At 63.6% G+C, this 18556-nt stretch overlaps 1 protein-coding gene across 1 annotated transcript; it reads right to left on the bottom strand.

Moving 5' to 3' along the window:
- Positions 1–1059: 1059 nt before the first annotated feature.
- TLE6 (TLE family member 6, subcortical maternal complex member) lies at positions 1060–11784 on the bottom strand. The gene is made up of 16 exons (XM_079115182.1): positions 11302–11784; positions 10264–10377; positions 9407–9492; positions 8851–8896; positions 7726–7788; positions 5598–5660; positions 5251–5521; positions 4803–5177; positions 4446–4504; positions 4330–4367; positions 3660–3918; positions 3336–3586; positions 2413–2554; positions 1783–1933; positions 1470–1546; positions 1060–1355 (listed from the first exon to the last, which is right to left on the bottom strand). The coding sequence occupies exons 1-16, from the start codon at positions 11305–11307 to the stop codon at positions 1251–1253; spliced, it is 2106 nt and encodes a 701-aa protein (XP_078971308.1). The 5' UTR covers positions 11308–11784; the 3' UTR covers positions 1060–1250.
- Positions 11785–18556: the final 6772 nt, after the last annotated feature.

The following is an 18556-nucleotide window of genomic DNA, read 5'->3' as shown; positions in this document are numbered from 1 at the left end:
TGGAGATGGAACCTGGGCCTCGTGTGCTACACCCCCAGCCCTTCTGTCTCAGCCTAAGTTGCTGGGATTACCAGAGTGGCCAATGCCCCAGCCAGGCTGAACCCCCTCCCAACAGTGCCAGGCCTTTAACACCTTGCCTTTCTGGGACATTAAGATCCAAAGTACAGCAAGTTCATTTGTTATTATAACAAATAACTGAGGTTGGGTCCTTTATAAAGAAGATTTATTTAGCTCAGTTTTGGAGATGGGACATCCAAATGGATTCGGCCAGCCCTGCTGAGGCCCCCTTCGCTGTATCACCTCACAGCAGGTGGCCCCGTGGCGGATGCACACCAGGAGGCACTATGTGGGGATAGGAGGCCAGACAGCAATTCAGGGGTCGATGCTCTTGTAAGAGAACCAGGGTCCAAAGGGAGCCACAGCAACACCGAGGCCTCGTTTCCCAGGAAGCACCTCCTCCTAAGGGCCCCGTGACCTCAACACTGCCATGTCAGGGAGGGAGCCCCACAGTGACAACCCACATCCAAGCCAGCTGCACAGGGGCTATTTGGGGTGTGGCTGTGCTTCTCCCGGGTCCCAAGATCTGGCTTCTGGTGCAGGGCTCAGAACTCTGCCAGCGGGTGAACGCCAAGTCAGAGGTCAGGAACCACCCCCCAGGTCAGGGCAGACGGTGCTGGAGGGTCCCGAGGGCCCCCACGGAAGGCACCACTGGCGCAAGGACACTGCAGGTTGAGGAGAGCAGATGCCAGACAGACCCCTTTCAGCCAGGGTCGGCAGTCGCTGGGGTGGGGTCCTGGCCACCTCTGGCACCGTGCCAGCAGCACCCTAGTCAGGACAGCCACAGGCCCCAGGGGAACGTCACTCAGCGCCCCTGGGCAGAGTGGCCCATTTGAGAGCTGCTGGTCTCCTGGGACGCATCCTGCAGAACACCTCCTGGCAGCCACCTGGGACCCAGGACGGGCCGTGGGGGGACCATCTTGGGGCAGGAGGCAGCTTGGAGGGTGCTTGTGAATGGGGCTGCGGAGTCCCCTTGGTCTTAGCCACACTTGGGGACAGGGTCCTCACTCTCGGGGACAGGACACCGACCGTCTTTTCCAGCTGCTTTATTACGTGAAGATGGGAGTCCGCAAAGCCCCGGCTGAACGCTGCAGGACCCCAGGCCCCGGCCGGGCCACACCCTCCACCACCTGCACCCCCACCACCCCCAGGACAGACATGACGAGGAGCTAGGGCCGGACGGTCGCGAGGCCTCAGTAGCTGACAAGGTACACGGAGGCCTGGTCTCCGGACCCCGCCACAACCAGCCGGTTGTCCGAGGACACGTCGCAGCACAGGATGCAGGAAGGCTCCGGCACCTGGGGGCGTGGCCAGCTGAGTGCCCGGACTATGGCCAGGGCCCTGCCTGGCAGGTTGGCTTGGTCCCTCGGGGACCCCCAGGTCCCCAGTGCCCACTGCAGCTTGCCACCCACCTGGAACACCAGGGCCCCCGCAGGCATGCTGTGGATGGTGACCAGCTCATCCACCCCTACACTCGCCCACCACTGGCCTGGGAGGAAGCGGAAGGGCGCTGGTCACGCAGGAACAGCAACGGCTGAAGCTGGACCTGTGGAAGACAGGGCCCCAGACACCCTCCGCCCGTCCCCCTGCCAGAACGTGGCTTCCACCGGGGCGGGGCGTGGCTTCCACCAAGGCGGGGCGTGGCTTCCACCAAGGCGGGGCGAGGCGGGGCGAGGCGGGGCGAGGCGGGGCGAGGCGGGGCGGGGCCGGGGCCGGGCGGCTCACCGCAGGGGGAGAACTGCAGCCCCAGCACCGCGCCCTCCTTGCAGCCCACCATGCGCGCCCGGCTCCCGTTGCAGTGCTGCAACCAGTGCTGGCCGTTGGCCATGCCCAGCAGCAGCCAGTCCTCCTGGGGGCTGTGGGACAGGCTCATGATCTGGGGACAGAAGCAGTGCCGTCAGGCCTGCCCAGCAGGGCACAGCAGCTTCCTGGGCTGCCGTGGACCACGGCGCCGGGCTGTGGCACGGCTCCCCAGACAGGCCTGGCTGGAGCGTGAGTGTTGGGGAGCATTTGGGCAATGGCCAAGGATCTTCTGTGGCAGTGCTGGGTCCCAACCCGGGCCTGGCACCTGCGAGGTGGGTGCCCCACCCTGGAGCCATGCACAGCCCTTCATGTTCTGAGACAGCCTTGCTGGGTGGCCCAGGCCCTCCTGGAACCTGCCCTCCTCTTGCCTCCGCCGAGTCACCAGGCTGACAGCGGGTGTCCCTGTGCCCCGCCCAGAGAACCCTCCTAAGGACGAGAGTCCCGGCAGCGTCACTTGGACTGACTTGGGCCAAGTGCCCTCCCCAGCGTCCAGCTTGTCCTAACCAGAGGGCAGCTGCTGCCCGTCACCAGAGCCTTCCCACAGCCACATACCTGGGACTCGAACAGGTACACCAGGGGCTCCTGCACCATCCTTAGGTCCCAGCTGCACAGCCGGGCGTCCAGACCCCCCGTCCAGATGGTGTGGTCCTTGACCGCGAGGCTCTTGGCCCCGTTCACTTGGCCGCAGAGGTCCCTGGCCGGAAGAGTCAGGCTGCGGTCAGGCTGGAACTCGGGCTCCTGCCCCAGGAAGGGCCACCAGCCTTTCTCAGTCACTCGTCTAGTATGCTCTGGGCCCCGACCTGACAGCGTTCCCCACCCGAGTTCGCACCTTCATGCTGGAGCTGAAGGACACAGAATCTGGCCTGCCCCACACCCCTCGCAGGGGAGCTGCCCTGAGGCCACAGGCAGGCAGACCCCCCGAGCTGGCAGCCAGGGGGATCCAGAGCATGGTGCTGGTGCAGCACCCGGCCCACCCGGCCTCCACAGGCCACCAGGACTCCCATCACAATGCTGCCAAAGAGGTGTCTCGTGGAAGGACTCCCAGTGACAGACCGTCCGCTCACTGTTTACAATTTTGCTCTTTTAAGAATGAGCCAGGCACAGGGCGCACACCTGGGATTCTAGCAGTTTGGGAGGCTGATGCAGGAGGATCAGATTGGAGGTCAGCCTCAGTAACTTAGTGAGACCCTAAGTAACTCAGCGAGTACTGTCTCAAAAAACGAAAAGGGCTCGGTGTGACTCAGCGGTAGAGCACCTCAGGGTTCAGTCCCCAGGACCAAAGGCACCTTGGAGTCTGTCCCAGCTGGGGAAAAGCAGATGACGTGGCTGCAGGCGAGCAGCCCAGCAAAGGCTGCCGCTTCAGGACTCCCAGATCCAAGCTCAAGAAGGAAGGATTTGGCTCCGACAAGCTAGACCCTGGTTGGCGCAGCTCCAGGGAGGCTGGACGCAGGCCCCCGCCCACCCCTGGGCCACACCTGACCACGTGCCGATCCCGCAGGTCCCAGATCCTGATGGAGCCGTTGGTGAAGCCAGCGAAGGCCAAGTGCTCTCCCAGGTCAGCGGCCAGGGCCTGGCAGGAGAGGCCTGGGCAGGGCAGCTCAGCCTGCACGCACAGGGAGGGCGCGGCCAGGTCCCACACGCAGACGCTGCCCAGGTTGTGGCCGCCGGTAAGCAGGGCTCTGCTGTTGGAGGACAGCAGGCAGGTGCGCAGGTAGGCGCCCGGGGCCTGGGGGCGGCATGGACGTCACCTCCTGTGGCGGCCTGCCCGTGCCCCGCGCCTGCAGCCCCGCGGCCCTCACCTGCGTGTGTGCGGGCAGGTGGCCGTCGGGGAACCTGTCCTCGGCCACCTGGCCAACCAGGCTCCACACCTTGACGCCGCCCCTGCCGCAGGTGAACGCGTGCCGCGTGAAGCTGCTGACAGCCGTGGCCAGCACCGGCTCCCCGTGCTGCAGCAGCCGCATCTTCTGCAGCCTGTGCGGGATGGCGAACCTCCGGGACTGCCCGGGCAAGGCGTCCGGCCTCCTGCAGGTGTCCCCCAGGTCCTCGGGGTCCCAAGATCTGGGGACGGAGCTTCGCGGTGACCTGCCTGCGGCAGCTCTCTATCCCTCCAGAGGTGGGGTCCTCCAGCTCTACCTGGCTTCCCACCATCCCGCTGCACTCCTCTCCCTCTGCCTGGGGTGCCAAGTTCCTGCCCAGGCTCCACGGTCCCGGGCACCAAGCCCCTTCCTCAGGGAGCCTTCCCTCCGGCACCTGGTCTCTCCCAGACGGAGAGACTGGGATCACCTGCACCCGAGTCTGGCGGCCGCCCTGCTCTCCCTGGGAACTCGTCCCCCCAAGTCCCCAGAGCCAGTTCAGCTGGAGAGCACAGCACGGTGGACCCCGTGCCTCTGGTCCCTTCCTCTGGGGTGGCGGGATAGGCAGGCACTGCCTGGCCCCCTCCCAGGCAAGGTGGGCAGCGTGGGCACTTACATGAGCTTCAGAAGGGGTACAGCTTCTCCGGCGGGCCCCTGGGAGGGAGGAGAGCCAGTTGTCCCCTGCCCTGCACCACAGCCTGCAAGGCAGGTGGCAGCCGGGCCAGAGCTCACCTGGGCAGGGCCGGCCGGGGCAGCCTCCTCTTCCTGGGAGTCTCCAGGGGAGCTGGGAGCTGGGATGGGATGGGACAGGGGATGGGATGGGACAGGGGATGGGACGGGACAGGGGATGGGACGGGACAGGGGATGGGACGGGACAGGGGATGGGACGGGACGGGACAGGGGATGGGACGGGACGGGACGGGATGGGACGGGACGGGACGGGATGGGACAGGGGATGGGACGGGACGGGATGGGACAGGGGATGGGACAGGGGATGGGACGGGAGCTGGGATGGGACGGGAGCTGGGATGGGACGGGAGCTGGGCCGGGCAGGTGCTGCTCCCCAGCCGGCCTCTCCCACCCGCTTACCCGAGGGGTCTCCAGCTTCTGTGTCCTCGTCATGTGGTTCTGGGTCGTTGCGGTCCTGCCCGAGGGACGTGGGTTTGCTGAGCACAGCAACCAGGCTGCCCCGGGTCTCGGAGCCAGAAAGCTTCAGGGACACCCAGGCCACTCCCAGGCGCCCGTTCGTTGCCTGGGGCCCCATCCTGGGGGTGTAGGGCTGCAGACACAGTGGCTTCAACATAGCCTTCTGGTGGCACCAAGGCCCCTGGGGGCCGGGGTGGGAGCGGGGTGGGAGCGGAGGGGGACTCACCTTGCAGGGACCCAGGACCCCACAGCCCCCATGCCCAGGCCCCCGGCCCCACCAGGCGTGTTTACTCACCACGTCCAGCGCCGGCCCGGCCACTACGACAACAGAAGAGGGAGAGGTGGCAGGCTCGGCCTGGCCCCTGACAGCCTGCTCCCCCACAACACTCACCTCCGGGGCAGGGATGGGCGTCAGCAAAGACCTGCCAGAGCTGCGAGGTCAGGATGTCCTGCCAGAACTGGGGTGTGCCGTGCTGGGAGGGCCACCAGCCCTTGTCCCAGACGGACTGGGGCCGCCGCAACCAGTTGGATGACCTCGCGGTGACCATGTTCTTGAACTCCCACGGCTGCAGGGTCCTGACCTCTGGGAGCTGGGGCGTCTTGGGGCTTGGGGCCTCCCGGTGACCCTGGCTGGCCTGTTCCCCAGGGGAGAGCTGGCCCACCTGGGGCCGCAGGCACGGGGGTGAGAGTTGGGGCCACGCTGCAGCCCGGCCCTCCCTCTGGGGGCCCGAAACCCACCTCCGTGGGCTGGCTGTCCAGGACGGGGCTGCAGGCCTCCACTGCCTGAAGGAGGGCGTCCACCTGCAGGAGGCACAGGGGACCTTGCACCCAGACGGCCAGGGCCTCGGCTGGTCAGGGAGCGCGTGAGCCTCGAGAGGCAGGTGGGGGACCAGGGCCATGCCAAGGCCTGTGTGGGGCCTGCTGTTAGGCAGGCTCTGAACACCTGTGACAGGTCTGTCCTGAGGCCTGTGGGATCAGGACGCAGGACAGCGTCCTGAGCATAGCCTCCTGGGTCTGCCCCGCATCCTGAGGGCGGCAGGCAGGCCAAGGGCCGTGCCTGGGCCGCTCCACACAGGCCAGAGCGCCCACACATGGTGGCATCTGCAGAGGTACGCCCGGCCCCACACCCCGGGTGCCCCAGGGATGGCGGTGTCTGTCCCCCGCCTGCTGCAGCAGCCGCTCCTGAGTGGCTGGGGCTGTTCTGCAGGTGAAGTGGGTCTAGAAAGGCAGGATGGTGCCAAAGCCAGTCCCCAGCTGTTGCCCCTTCCTGAAGACCCGGCCACCCTGGCCAGCCCCTTGACAGCTTCCTGACACTCGCACGTGGCCGGTAGAGAACCGAGGACCTGAGGCTGGGAGCGCTTCCTCCGCCAGGAAGGGATGCGGGCCAGGGCTGGCCTGGGGTCCACCTGCCAGGGCCACAAGGGGCCGGGACCCTCCACCCAGCCCCGCCTCCGCGGCTGCTGGCAGCAGTGATGGATCCCGGCCAACGGCCCAGGGGAGCCCTCTCAATTCACTGGCTTGTTAATGTGCAATTTACCGGCGCTTTAATGCGCTCAGCAGGCACAGCTCCCGCCTGCTGCTGGGCCTCCCTGGGGAGGCTGCCGGCAGGGGCTGTGGAGGGGGCTGCTGCTCCCAGGTAGGAAGAGCTGGGAGGGCTGCTGAGCGGGGGGTCTGCCCAGGCCTCCCGCAGGCTGCAGCGGGCGGGTAGGAGCCCTCCTGGGGGTGCCCCATCCCGATCCTCTGCAGCTGCAGCAGGTCCTTCCCCGAACACAACCCCAGGCCACTTAACGACCTGGGCATCCCACACCGGGGCGTCCCAGCTCCGGCCTCACCCTCCTCTCTGCACGGGCAGGGGGCGCGAGAGCACCCACCGAGCCAGTCCCTCCTTCCACTCCTGCAGTTCTCCATGGCTCCCGCTTCCTGCCGTGAAGGTCAAGTCCTCCCTGCAGTGGGCAAGGCCCTGCATGCCCTCCTGCCCCGCTTGCTTCCACTGCACGGGATCCTCACTGAGCCCCCAGTGCCAGGGCTCCAACCTGCCCAGGGCCTTTGCACGGTGCACCCTGCTGGAGCGCCTTCCTGCCCGTCTGGTCACAGCTCACCTTCGCAGCCAGCCTCCCATCACCCTGCACTGAACCCAGGCCAGCCCTGGCTCCCCTGCTGCTCGGCCGCACCCACCCTGCCCCACCCGTGCCCAGGCCCAGGAGCATCTGTGCTCCTCCTCCCCGCATCCCTGACACCTGCGTGGGTCTCCGAGCAGGTGATGGACAGCGTCTGTTGAATAACCACGCTCTGCCGGCTCCTGCTGCTCTCCCCATCCCCTCCCCAGCTGCCCAACCTGGGCCCCCTGCCAGTCACATCTGGCACCGGCAGAGTCCTGCCAGCCCCCAGGAGAAAGGGGCCAGGCGGCAGGACGGTCTGGATGGAGGACGTGCGCTGCCTGGCTGGGCCAGGAGCCCGGAGCTGACAGGTGGGGAGCCAGGCGCCCCTGCAGCCCCACGCAGCCGGGGCCTCAGCAGTACTCAGACACCCGGGGACCCAATTTGGAGTCTGGCACAGAACCGCACCCGGCCTGAAGCAGCAAACCTGCCAAGGCTGTCAGGGCCACACAGGGAACCAGGGAGCAGGCCAGAAAGGACTGGCCAGCCAAGCTCCTGGAAGCCGCTCAGAGGGGATGGGGCCCGCGGATCTCCAAGAGGGGACCACGGGACTCAAGTTGGGTTCCACCCCTCAGCCCACAGCCCTCCATGACCCCACCTTCCCCAGGGTCAGGCCCAATCCCCCCGAGGTCCACAGACCCTGCACCTGTCTCCCGCTCTTGCCCTTTCCAAGGGGGACAGTCACACTCCCGAGTCTGGGCCCAGCTCACCTGCTTGTGATGTTCTTGGAGGTCCTGCCGGACTCTCGAGAACTGCGAACAGCAGGAACCATGCTGGGAGGTGGCTCATGGGAGCAGGGACTTGGGTTCGAATGCTGTGTGCTTCCCCCAAGCTGTGTGACCCAGGGCAAGCTGCTCTACCTCTCTGATTCTTACTCTTGAATGACACGCCAGCTGCCAAGCTCAGTGATAGCTGATCTAGGAATTCTGATCATCTTCCCACAGCCCAGGGCTGCCCATGGGCACACCCTCTGCTCTGCAGGCAGCCTGCCAGGTGTGGTCCCGCTCTAGGGCCTTTGTAGAACACCCTTCCTTCTTCTCTCCAGAGAGACAGTTTTTTTTTTTTTTTTTTTTTTTTTTTTTTTGCGCTGCTGGGGAACGAACCCAGGGCCTTGTGCTTGCAAGGCAAGCACTCTACCAACTGAGCTGTCTCCCCAGCCTGCTAGCGACAGTTTTTTGAAATGTGAATACTAAGGATTGAATTCAGGGATGCTCTACCATTGAGCTACATTCCTGGCCCTTTTTGAGACAGAGTTTGCTAAGTTGCCCAGGCTGGCCTTGAAGTTGCCATCCTCCTGCCTCAGCCTCCACAGCAGCTGGGTTGACAGCTGTGCCCAACTGAAGCCTCTCTGGATCATTTTCCCTTTTTGTGTGCAGTGCTACCAATGGAACCCAAGGCCACGCAGGTGCCAGACAAGTGCTCCACCCCTGAGTCACCTCCCCAGCCCCAGAAGCCTTCCTGACGCCTAAGCTCAGGACCCTCTGCAGATTCCCTGGGCAGCTGACTGCCTTTATGCTGTGCGGCCTCCTCTGTGGCCTCCTTCCTGAGGCACTGATGCTAAATCAAACAGGAAAATTCCACTCCCCAGTCCCACCAGCTGCATTTCAGGGCTGAGTGGCTGGCGGGGGCTGTGGGGGCAGAACATTCTGGTAGCTCTAGCAGGACTGCAGCTGTTCTCCGCCACCTGGGCCACCGACCAGGCTGCAGTGGCATCACCCTAACAGCGACGCCCAGCACATCCAGCAAGGTGTTACTTTTAAAGACCCATCAACACAGGGGCTCCTGGGTTGTCCCCGGCAAGGCAGCCCAGCTGGGGCCCGGGCAGTGCTGCTCACCAGGTGGCAGATGCTCTCCAGCTGAGAGGTCACTCGAAGCTGCAGCCTGTGGGGAGGAACATGGCTGGAGACACCCCTGACCCTCGCTGGGCCCGCCCCGGAGGGAGCAGCTCCAGGACGTGGGGCTCAGGGTGCAGCCCAGGGCCCAATCCCAGGCGCTCTGCCCTGAGCCGCACCCCGCCTCCCCGGAGGCTTTGAAGCAGTAATGGAAAGGACAAATGGAAGCCAGGCAGGCGGCCCACGTGTCCACCAGGGACAGAGCCAGGAGGGCAGTAAGCTCAGTGAGACCCTGTCTCAAAATAAAAAGGGCTGGGGAAGCAGCACAGTGGCAGAGCACCCCTGGGTTCAATCAAAAAAACAAACAGAAACAGATGGAACAGAATCAGATTCTTGCTGAACAAGAAAAATGGACATTTCAAATGAAAACCAAGGTGCATTCCCGAAGGCCCCCACTTCAGGCTCCTGCGAGGCAGTGATGGTCCCGACTGTCAGGCCAGCACGCCGAGACCACCCGACAGGGCCACAAGGAGAGGGCCTCCCTCCTTCCGCCTCTCACCTGGAGAGCTGGTCCTTGAGCTGGCTCAGGGTGCAGGGATGACCGAGGGCTGGCGGGCTCCCGGGCCCAGAGATTCCTGGATCCCGCTGGAAAATCCAAGGAGGGTGAATAAAACCAGCGGCCCCTCAGTCACCTGGACCCCAGGACCCTCCACCCCTCCAGTCACCGGGACCCCAGGACACCTCCACCCCGCCAGGGCTGCCCCCAGGGACAACCCGCAGGGCAGTGCAGGATGGCCTAAAACCCAAAGCAGGCGTTCCAGCCCCAACCGCCAACGCGTCGCTCCTGGGAGACCACCCGCCTGCCCACGGCTGGTGGCAGCACGCCACTGTTGAGGTCAGCACTAGTCACGGTCACTGACCTCTCACTGTGCCCAACTGCTAGGCCAGACATGTCCCTTTCGGCAGTGGTAGGACTTGAACCCTGGCGCACGCTGGGCAGGTGCTCCGCCACCAAGCCGTGCCAACCCCATAAATCAGACTACATCTCAGGTGCTCGGGCCGGAGAAGCGAGCCTACTGGGGTGGGCAGCACCGCCCAGCCTTGGGACGCGCTCCCCCAGGTCCCAAGGAGTCCTTCCACTCCCATCTCCAACTCAGGTCCCAAGTGTCCACTATGTGGCCCTGACTTAAAGGGTCCCCTGCTGGCCAGGGTCTCTGGAGGCAGGTGGGCAGAGGGCTGTGTTTAGTCAGCTAGCTTCAGTTGAAAGGCCGCACCTGCACACCTGTCCTTGGGAGGGGCTGATGGGTCACTGCCTCCAGCTGCAAAGCCTCGCAGGAGCCGGCCGCCCAGCACAGGCGGCTCCCAAAGGACAAAGGAGCCGGGCCTGGGCCTCACCCCCACCCCCAGCCTTCTCACCCCTGCTGCTCTGCGGGTGCCCTCGGGCGTGGGCTGGCCCAGAGAGGTCATCTTCGGGCAGCGGCTCCCAGGACTGAACCACAGATTCCACAAGTAGCAAGTAGCCGGCAGGTCCTGAGGGCAGAAGGCAGTCAGGACCGCACAGAACCCACCGGGCCCCCAGCCCAGTCTCCACTTCCAGGCCTCGGTCCCAGGCCCAGGCCCTCCCCCTGACCTCCAGCACCCCGCCTGATCTCGGTGGGCCAGACTCCGAAACCACAGAGCCCTGCCCGCAGGCCTGCCCCAGAGGTGCGGGAGGTGAGGCCAGCCTGTCAGGAACGGGGAGCCCAGAGAAGGTGGCCGAAGCCACCGAAACGACTTTCTGAAGCACAAGAGGAGGTCCCTGGAAAGGGGTTTTGAAGGCCGAGTACGAGTGCGCCAGGGGCACCGGGCGGAATTCATCAGCGCGGGAAGGGACGTGCAGGCGCTGGCCGCTTCCGCGGCGGCCACCCTCCGGGACTCGGGCTCTGCCCCCGGCGCCCTCAGCCCTCCGGGCGGGAGCCCCGGGGCCCCCCGGAAACGGCCTGCCAACGCACCCCCGAGGGCGAGGAGCCGAGCGGAAGCCGCCGGGGTCGGCCAAGTTCAGGCCCGGAGGAAGCGCCCCGCGGCCCCGCGCCATTTGACCCCGCGGCCCCCGGCCCCGCCCCGGCCCCGCCCCGGCCCCGCCCCCGCCGCCTGGACCGCGCCGCGGGGCGGGGACGGAGCCGCGGCTGCACGTGGGCTCGGGCCCAGCCGCGGCCGCCGGAGGCGCTGGCCAATCGCGAGGCCGCTTGCCCACGTGGGCTGCGCTCTCCGTCGACGATTGGTCGATTCGCTCGGGCCCTCGAGCAGGCTGTCACTCAGCGAAGCGCAGGCTCCGCTTAACCCTTGCGGTCCCGCTGGCCCGAAGGAAGGGCGCAGGCAGCGTGGGGCGTGGGGTCCAGGAGCACGGGTAGTTAGGAGGCCATAGGGTTTGAGGATCAGAGGGTGGCGCTTGGACAGGCGCTGGGCGACAAGTACCTGCATCGTGACTGGTCTGTATTTTTAGCTTTATCCAAGAGTGACATTAGGCAGAGAGGGGGAACAGTAGGGTAGGATCTTTGGCATTTTAACCCTAGTCCTCAGATCAAGACCAATGAGGTTTTCCTCAATATTAAATAACGTGCAATATAAATGATGCTTGAGTCCCCTTTCCGGAAAGAACCTGAAAGCTCCTCTTGATCCGCAGCTTCCTGTGAGCCACGCCCCGGGCTACACATTTTATCAGCGACATCTCCCTGCTGTCCTCGCAGTGCAGTGACAAAGGATCTGAGTGCTGACAGCTGGAACAGCTCAGGGCCTGAGGCTGGTTCAGAATTGCCAAGTTCATGACCAGGGTGGGGAAGAGTGGTGGGTATTCCAGGCAGAGCCTGAAGCTTCTAAGGCAGAACAGAGCTGAGCTGAGTTTACTAGGAAAGAAAGGGAGGCCAGGAGGGCATTGCACGGGCAAGAACCTCGTGTGTGTGTGTGTGTGTGTGTGTGTGTGTGTGTGTGTGTGTGTGTGTGTCTGGATGGGATCCTATGGTAGGAGGATCCAAGAGTTGTGTTTGGCTCCGGTTCCAACTATGAAGTGCCCTGTCCAGAGTTCTGGGAGGAGAGGCTGTGCAGCTGGCCCCAGGGCCTTTGTAAGAGATGTTCCTTCTGCCTGGGAGTCTCACTTGGACAGCCACTGATTCGGGTGCTCACATTCTTCAGCCCTCAGAAGTCACGTCCTCATGGGGCCCTCCCTCCCTTCCCCTCAATATCCCTTTACTATTTTTCTCCAGATTTGGCTTAGACTAAATTTTTTTTTCAGTCTGGGGTATTGAACCCTGGGGGTGCTCTACTACTGAGCTGCACCCCCAGCCCTTTTTATTTCGAGTCAGGGTTTCGCTAAGTTGCCCAGGCTGGCCTTGAGTTTGGGATCCTCCTGCCTCAGCCTGCCCAGTCAGGCCTGTGTGCCGTCCTGACGTTTAGCTTACTCTTGAAGGAATTTCAGCAGTTTCCGTGGTGGAGCCTCAGGTGGTGAGTCTAGATCCAGCTGTCTTCTGCTACAGGTGCCCCCTCCTGGGACCTGTGTTGTCCACATGGGCACCGGGCAGGTCTGCCCAGGTGGGAGCTGCAGGAAGGTGCTCCTCTGTTCCATCTGTGCTGTGGAGCTGGGGGCTGAGCAGCCAGGAAGCTCTGATGTCAACACAGGAAGGCTTGATTGTGGCGGCTGTGCAGCGGGGTGTGGGTCCTGGAAGGCCCGGCGCGCCAGCTTGCTGAGGCTCCCTCTCTGCCTTGCTCTTCTCTGGGGTCCCTGGCTCTGGACTTCCTCTCAGGTACATCCCTCGTCCAGAGCTTCATTGTTTCACATGCTGTCCACTAAGCAGCGTCCATTTAAACCAAAATGAATGAAAATTAAATACAATGTGCTAGGCTCAGTGATACATGCCTTTCAGATATGCCAGTGACTCTGGAGGCTGAGGCATGAGGATGGCAAGTTCAAGGCCAGTCTCAGCAACTTAGTGAGGCCCTGTCTCAAACTAAAAAGAAAAGGGGGGCTGGGGTTGTGGCTGAGAGGTGGAGCACTTGCCTAGCACATGTGAAGCACTGGGTTCAATCCTCAGCACCGCATAAAAATAAGTAAATAAAATAAAGGTATTGTGTCCATCTACAGCTAAAAAATACTTTTAAAAAAAGAAAGGGCTGGGGCTGGGCTGGGGATATAGCTCAGTTGGTAGAGCACTTGCCTCACATACACAGGTCCTGGGTTCAATCCCCAGCACCACCAAAAAAAAAAAAAAAAAAAAAAAAAAAAGGCTGTGTGTTTGGCTTAATGGTAGAGAGAGGCTTGCTTAGCAAGCACCAGCTGGGGATGGCTGGGACATAGTGCAGTTGGTAGAGAGCTTGCCTCACAAGGCCCTGACTCCATCCCCAGCACCTCCATAAATAAATAAAATGTAAAGTCCCATTTCCTAGGTGCCCCAGCTGCAGGTCCAATGCTCACCAGCCCCCCTTGTCAGGGCCTCCCCTTCTGGACAGCAAAGATCTAGAACATTCCATCATGAAGGAACAAAGCACTGGACAGGGATCTGGGCTCTCTGCAAGTTCCTGTGATCCATGGGAGTTGGAAGCATTTTAAATGGCCACTCTGCTGTCCGAGCTGAAGCCCTGTGAGGGCTGGGATGACAGTTGTACCTCTGGCCACTCTGCCTGGCCTGGCTTGGCCCTGGGGAGGAGATGCGAGAGGCAAGGAGGCCCCTGGCTGGTGGCTCCAGGCTAAGGCTGTTCAAGGTCTGTAGGACATTTCCAAAAAGCCATTCACATTCTAAAACATTCAGAATGTTTGCTTAAAATAAAAAAATAAATAAAAACTAAGCTGCAGCAGCTCAGTGCAGGGCCCCAGTTCCATCTGGGCATCACCAACAAGGACTCCCTCCCTGAGGACAGCAGCCCGGGCCAGGCTGGGGACACATGCCCCAGGTCTGCCCCGAGAGCTTAGACCCTCACCCCTGGGGACACAGGGTCCCAGGCCCAGGAGTCACTGGAGGGCGCGGGTGGCGGAGCCCGGCCTGCTGTCCTCTCGGTGGCACAGACCAGGCAGGCAGGACAGAGGCTACGCAGAGGTGCTGGCTGGGCTGACCCTGCGGGCGGCAGCCTCCAGGAGCCCAGCATAGGCAGCGTGAACCCCTCAGTGTTAGGTCCCAGGCTTAGCATCTGTGCAACCATTTTAAATCCTTGGGCCATTTTACAAATTAAGTGCTGCTTTCCTGCCTAGAGAGGTGCTTGCTGAGGAAACAAGTTAAAAGGGAGCGTCCCCTCCCTGACTGGCCCCCTACTGCGGCTCCCACTTGCAGCTCCTGGGGCCTTAGGCGCTCTGCGAACTCCCCAGAGCCAAGTCCTTCCTGCCCCTCCCGCTTTCCGCCCAGTGATGGCCTTTGTCAGCGCCTGACTGGCAAACGAACTCCCCACGTGTGGCTCTCTGCTTGGTTTGTGTTGCTCGGCCCTTTTCTGGGATCTGGCTCCCCAGCAGGCCTGCTTCCCCTGCTTTAAGGGTCTGAGCTGCCCTGGGACCCGATCGGCCCCCGTCAGAGACCAGGCCTCCATCTCCTCCACGGCCCCCATCAGAGACCAGGCCTCCATCTCCTCCACGGCCCCCATCAGAGACCAGGCCTCCATCTCCTGCACGTCCCAACACTGGCTAAGTGGCTCCTCCCCCAGCTTTGGGTTAAACACCCCAGGAGACCTGGGAAGTGACCGCTGAGTGGCCTCCGAGGACCGGGGACCCCAGCCACGGTTCTGGCAACCACGGCTGAATCCCTCCACTGAGTGGGGTGCGCTCCGGGCTGGCAGGGGCTCCTTCCTGTTGTGAGACTCCCTCTCCGCCGTTTACCGTGATCCTGCTTCCCCAGGTGAAGTTAACGCCAGAGAAGCAGGAGGCGAGCGTAGAGGAGAAAGTAAGAAGCTTATTAAGGAAAAGGAAGAGCAGACTTCTCCCCGAGCCCAGGAAGGGGACCCACAGGCAGAATCCCTCCGACTGAGCGAGTCCTGCCTTGCTTAGCCTTGTTCTCCCGTTCTCTCCCCCTTCTCCTCCTTCCTGCCTACCTGACCAGGCCTGGTTTTGCATAAAGTGCGAAGCGCTGGGCAGGGGGAGGGCCAAGGTGACTCAGGCAGGTGAGGGCTGGGGGCGTTAATCAGCAGCCCCGCCTGCAGTCCCTGACAGGGCAGGCGAATCTGGTGACCAGGGAGCCCTGAGGTCCTTGAGCTCCACTCTCCCAGGGCGTGTCCGCCTTCCTGAGGCAGATGCTTCCTGGCCCCCATTTCCTCCATCTGACCCGACCCGTTTCCACACTAACTGCCTGTCCCCAGTTCTGGCTTCACTGGGTCCTCTCTGCTACGAAGGCCCCAGTGCGGGCACCCAGGCACCCCTACAGGCCTTTGCCTTGAGGCATACCATGTGGTGGTGGCGACTCCGTGTGACCATCTTCTACGCAGTGGTCACAGAGGCCGGGGGGACGCCTGGCCTCGAGACCCACTAACCCCACTCTCATTATGGCAACACCCCTCAGTCCCTCCACGCAGCCCCCCAGCTGCCTCCTGGCCAACCCAGGACCGCTCCATCTCACCCCAGATCTCAAATCCCCAAAGCGTATTTGCTTATGTAACCAAATTTGGCCTCAATATACCCTCGACAGTGACTCCAAATGGCCACCTAACGGCACATTGGATCCCAATATCCTTAGGGATCTTTCAACTTCTGTGAGCGTTCAGGAAAATGGAAGGAGATACCGTACACTCGGGCCTTCTCCTGCCTGGGCTCTGGACCTTCTCTCTACAGCCGTGCCCTCCCTCGCAGACTCTCAGCTCCTACTGACCCAACGCCCACTCCTCCCAAGGCTGAGCCGCCAGCTCCCGAATTGCCACCTTCGACCCCGCTGATGACCCCCACCATATCAACTCCCAGCACCTTAGACACCCCAGGGCCCCTCCCTTCTCTCCCCGGCCATGTGGTCACCAATGGCCACTCACCAAATCCCACCGGCCCCCTCCGCGCCCTGGAGTCTGTGGCGATGTTAGATTTCTTGTCCCTTTCTCTCTCTCGGACCTTTCCCAGGTGGAGAAGCGACTCGGCTCCACCACCCACATAAAGGAACTTCAGTGTTCGGCCCAGTCGTGTGACCTCACCTGGCAGGAAGTCCACAGGCTCTCACATCCAACACCCTCACACCTGGTGAGCGCAGGTGAGTCTGGGAACAGGCCAGGGCACATGCCCACGGGACCCCGCCAGACCAGTAAGGCCCACCCTCTCGGCCAGCGGCCCTTCCCGATCGGGAACCTGGCTGGAGTTACAATGACCAGGCTGGTTGGTGATGACGAGGCGACTTTTGACTTGCTCAGGGCAAGGCCTCCGGCCTGCGGCCCATAAGGCTGTCGATGGTGAAGGATTGCAAGACGTGATCCAAGTCTACGCAGAGGACCCCATGTTCCTGGGCCGCCTTGCTAAGGCCCTGCTCCACTTCCCCTCGCGAGACCCCGAGTCCGGCAGGGAGGCAACGCCTTGCTAAACCTCGCAAGCCCCGGGGCCCCTGTCCTAAGTGCCAGCGGGAAGGACATTGGGCTGTCGACTGTCCCCGAGCTCACAGTGGCCCCAGACCATCCGGTGTGCCGGCCTCTCACTCCAGATCTAGGACTGGCTACGGAGGACTGGCGAGGCCCAGGACCCGGGACCTCACTACCGCTGTGGCTCGCGGGAAGTCGGGGATACTGCCCCTCGCGGGAAGGCCCATCTCCCCGCTAGACGCTGGAGCCCCAGATGCAGCCTCAGGAGCTCTGGGGGCCCGCCTGCCATCAGCGCCCCTGCCTGGGTGCAGGGCAGTCCTGACCCTGTGGACCCCTCCCTGTCCGTGCCTTTGGCTCAGCTTTTACTCATCCCGCTGCACCATCTCCAGGTGCCCCACTCCCCTCGCAGGACACAAGCCTGGACCCGCTGGCCTACTGCCCTGGGCACCGGCCCCGCCTGCTCCCCTCCTGCTCTCCCGCTTACCCACCTGGGGTCGCAGACATCGCTGCCCGTCGCCCGCCTCGCACCAGGAGCCATCAAAGTTTCTCTCAAGGACGCGACCATTTTCCAGCCTGACCCCAATACCCGCTGTCCACAGAACCCAGGCTGGCCATCCATCCAGGGCCCCCCAAGGGCTCCACTCCCTCTCCTTCCCCGCTCAGGACCGCGGCACCACCGCTGGGCTGCAGCCCCACGCCCGCCACCCGCGTCCCCTGCCAGCTGGCCCCGCGGAGCCTTCTCGTCTGTCCCCTTCCTTCCGACGCTCACCGCCCCTTCTCTTTCGTGGGGACTGAGCCGACCACCACAGGCCTCTCGGGACGTGGACTGAGCCCCAGGGGTCCTCCTGTCCTTGCTGACACTTTCAGGGGATGGCCAGGCCTTCCCCACCTCCCAGCAACGCGTGGCCAGCGCCCTTCCTCAGTCCACCCCGTCCCCCTTGCCTGTGACAGTGGTCCTGAACTCACCCCTCGTGTCTGCCAGCTGGTGGCCAAAGCTCTCCCGTCCCTTGGCACTTCCTCATGCCCTGTGCCCCCCAGTCCTCTGGGCAGGTGGATGCACCCATCGCACCCCAAAACCACCCTCCAGGGACCAGGTAAGCCTGGTGATGCTGGCCACGACCGCCCGGCTCCACCTCCACCCCACCTCAGGCCTGCCGGCCGCCACCCCCGCCTCGGGCGTCCCTCAGGCCTGCGAGGTTCAGTGCCTCGCGGGAGCCAGCACGCTGACCTCCCAGGACTACCGTTGCTCCCTCCTCTGCTGAAACTGAACTCGGCTCCTGCATCCACGGTTCCCGGCAGGGTGCACGTCCTGCTCGCGCGATCGCCCACACTGACCACTCTCACGGAGGCCAGGAGCCTCCCGACATCCACACAGGTCTAACTGGGGACAATGGACCAAGCCATCTGTCTCCCTGAGAAACCAGATCCCTGGGTCACAGCATAGGAACACGGGGTCGGAGCCGCGGTACAGCCACGGTGCCGAGTATCAGGCCTGGCCTCCAGCGCCCAGCACCTCCCGACGTGGTCGTCCACCCGGTCCAGGGCACATCCCCTCGCCTCTCACCAACGGTCCCCCAGCCTCAGCCATCGGGGTACGACTCACGGTTCTCCTCCTGGACTTCTCCACGGGCGGTCAGTGAGTCTGGACGTCAGGCCAGGTCCAGTCGCGGCAGCCTGCTGTCCAGCCCCCTCAACACCCGCGCGACAGACCCACAGGCCTTCCCAGAATACCCCCACCCCCCTCGGGGTCGACTGGACCTTGCTGCGCGCCTCCCAGGACACCGGCTCCTCGTCCCAAGCACCACCAACGTCGCTCCTCCTCTTCCGCCTCGCGCCCCAGCCCACCGGGTTCTCATGGCCCCGCTCGAGCGCTTGCCTGGCCCGTGGCACTGGGGGTGCGTGCTCACGCGCAGCTCTGCAGGCCCCAGTGCTCCTCACGGCACCGCCCTCCTCCCGCGCTGGTCGCATGACCCAAGCACGTCCCCCACTTCTCAGGACTGTCCGGAGGAGCCCTGGACGTCGCCTCAATCTGGCCAGCACGGCAGCAGCCCAGTGACGAAGTGGCCAAAGCTATGGAAACTTCCACCCAGGCCACCAGGCCCACGTCTCCTCCCGGCAGAGGCGGCCTTCCGGAGCAGCCGGCTCTGGACCTCTCGCCGCTGCTCGTCTGTCCTTACCGCCATTTTATGAAATAAGTTCTGCTTTCCCACCC

Source organism: Sciurus vulgaris, assembly GCF_902686455.1.
Source record: "Sciurus vulgaris genome assembly, chromosome: 16".
NCBI classification, from domain to species: domain Eukaryota; kingdom Metazoa; phylum Chordata; class Mammalia; order Rodentia; family Sciuridae; genus Sciurus; species Sciurus vulgaris.
The sequence above is the reverse complement of the archived record's forward strand: the minus strand, read 5'-3'. Positions and strand labels throughout refer to the sequence as shown.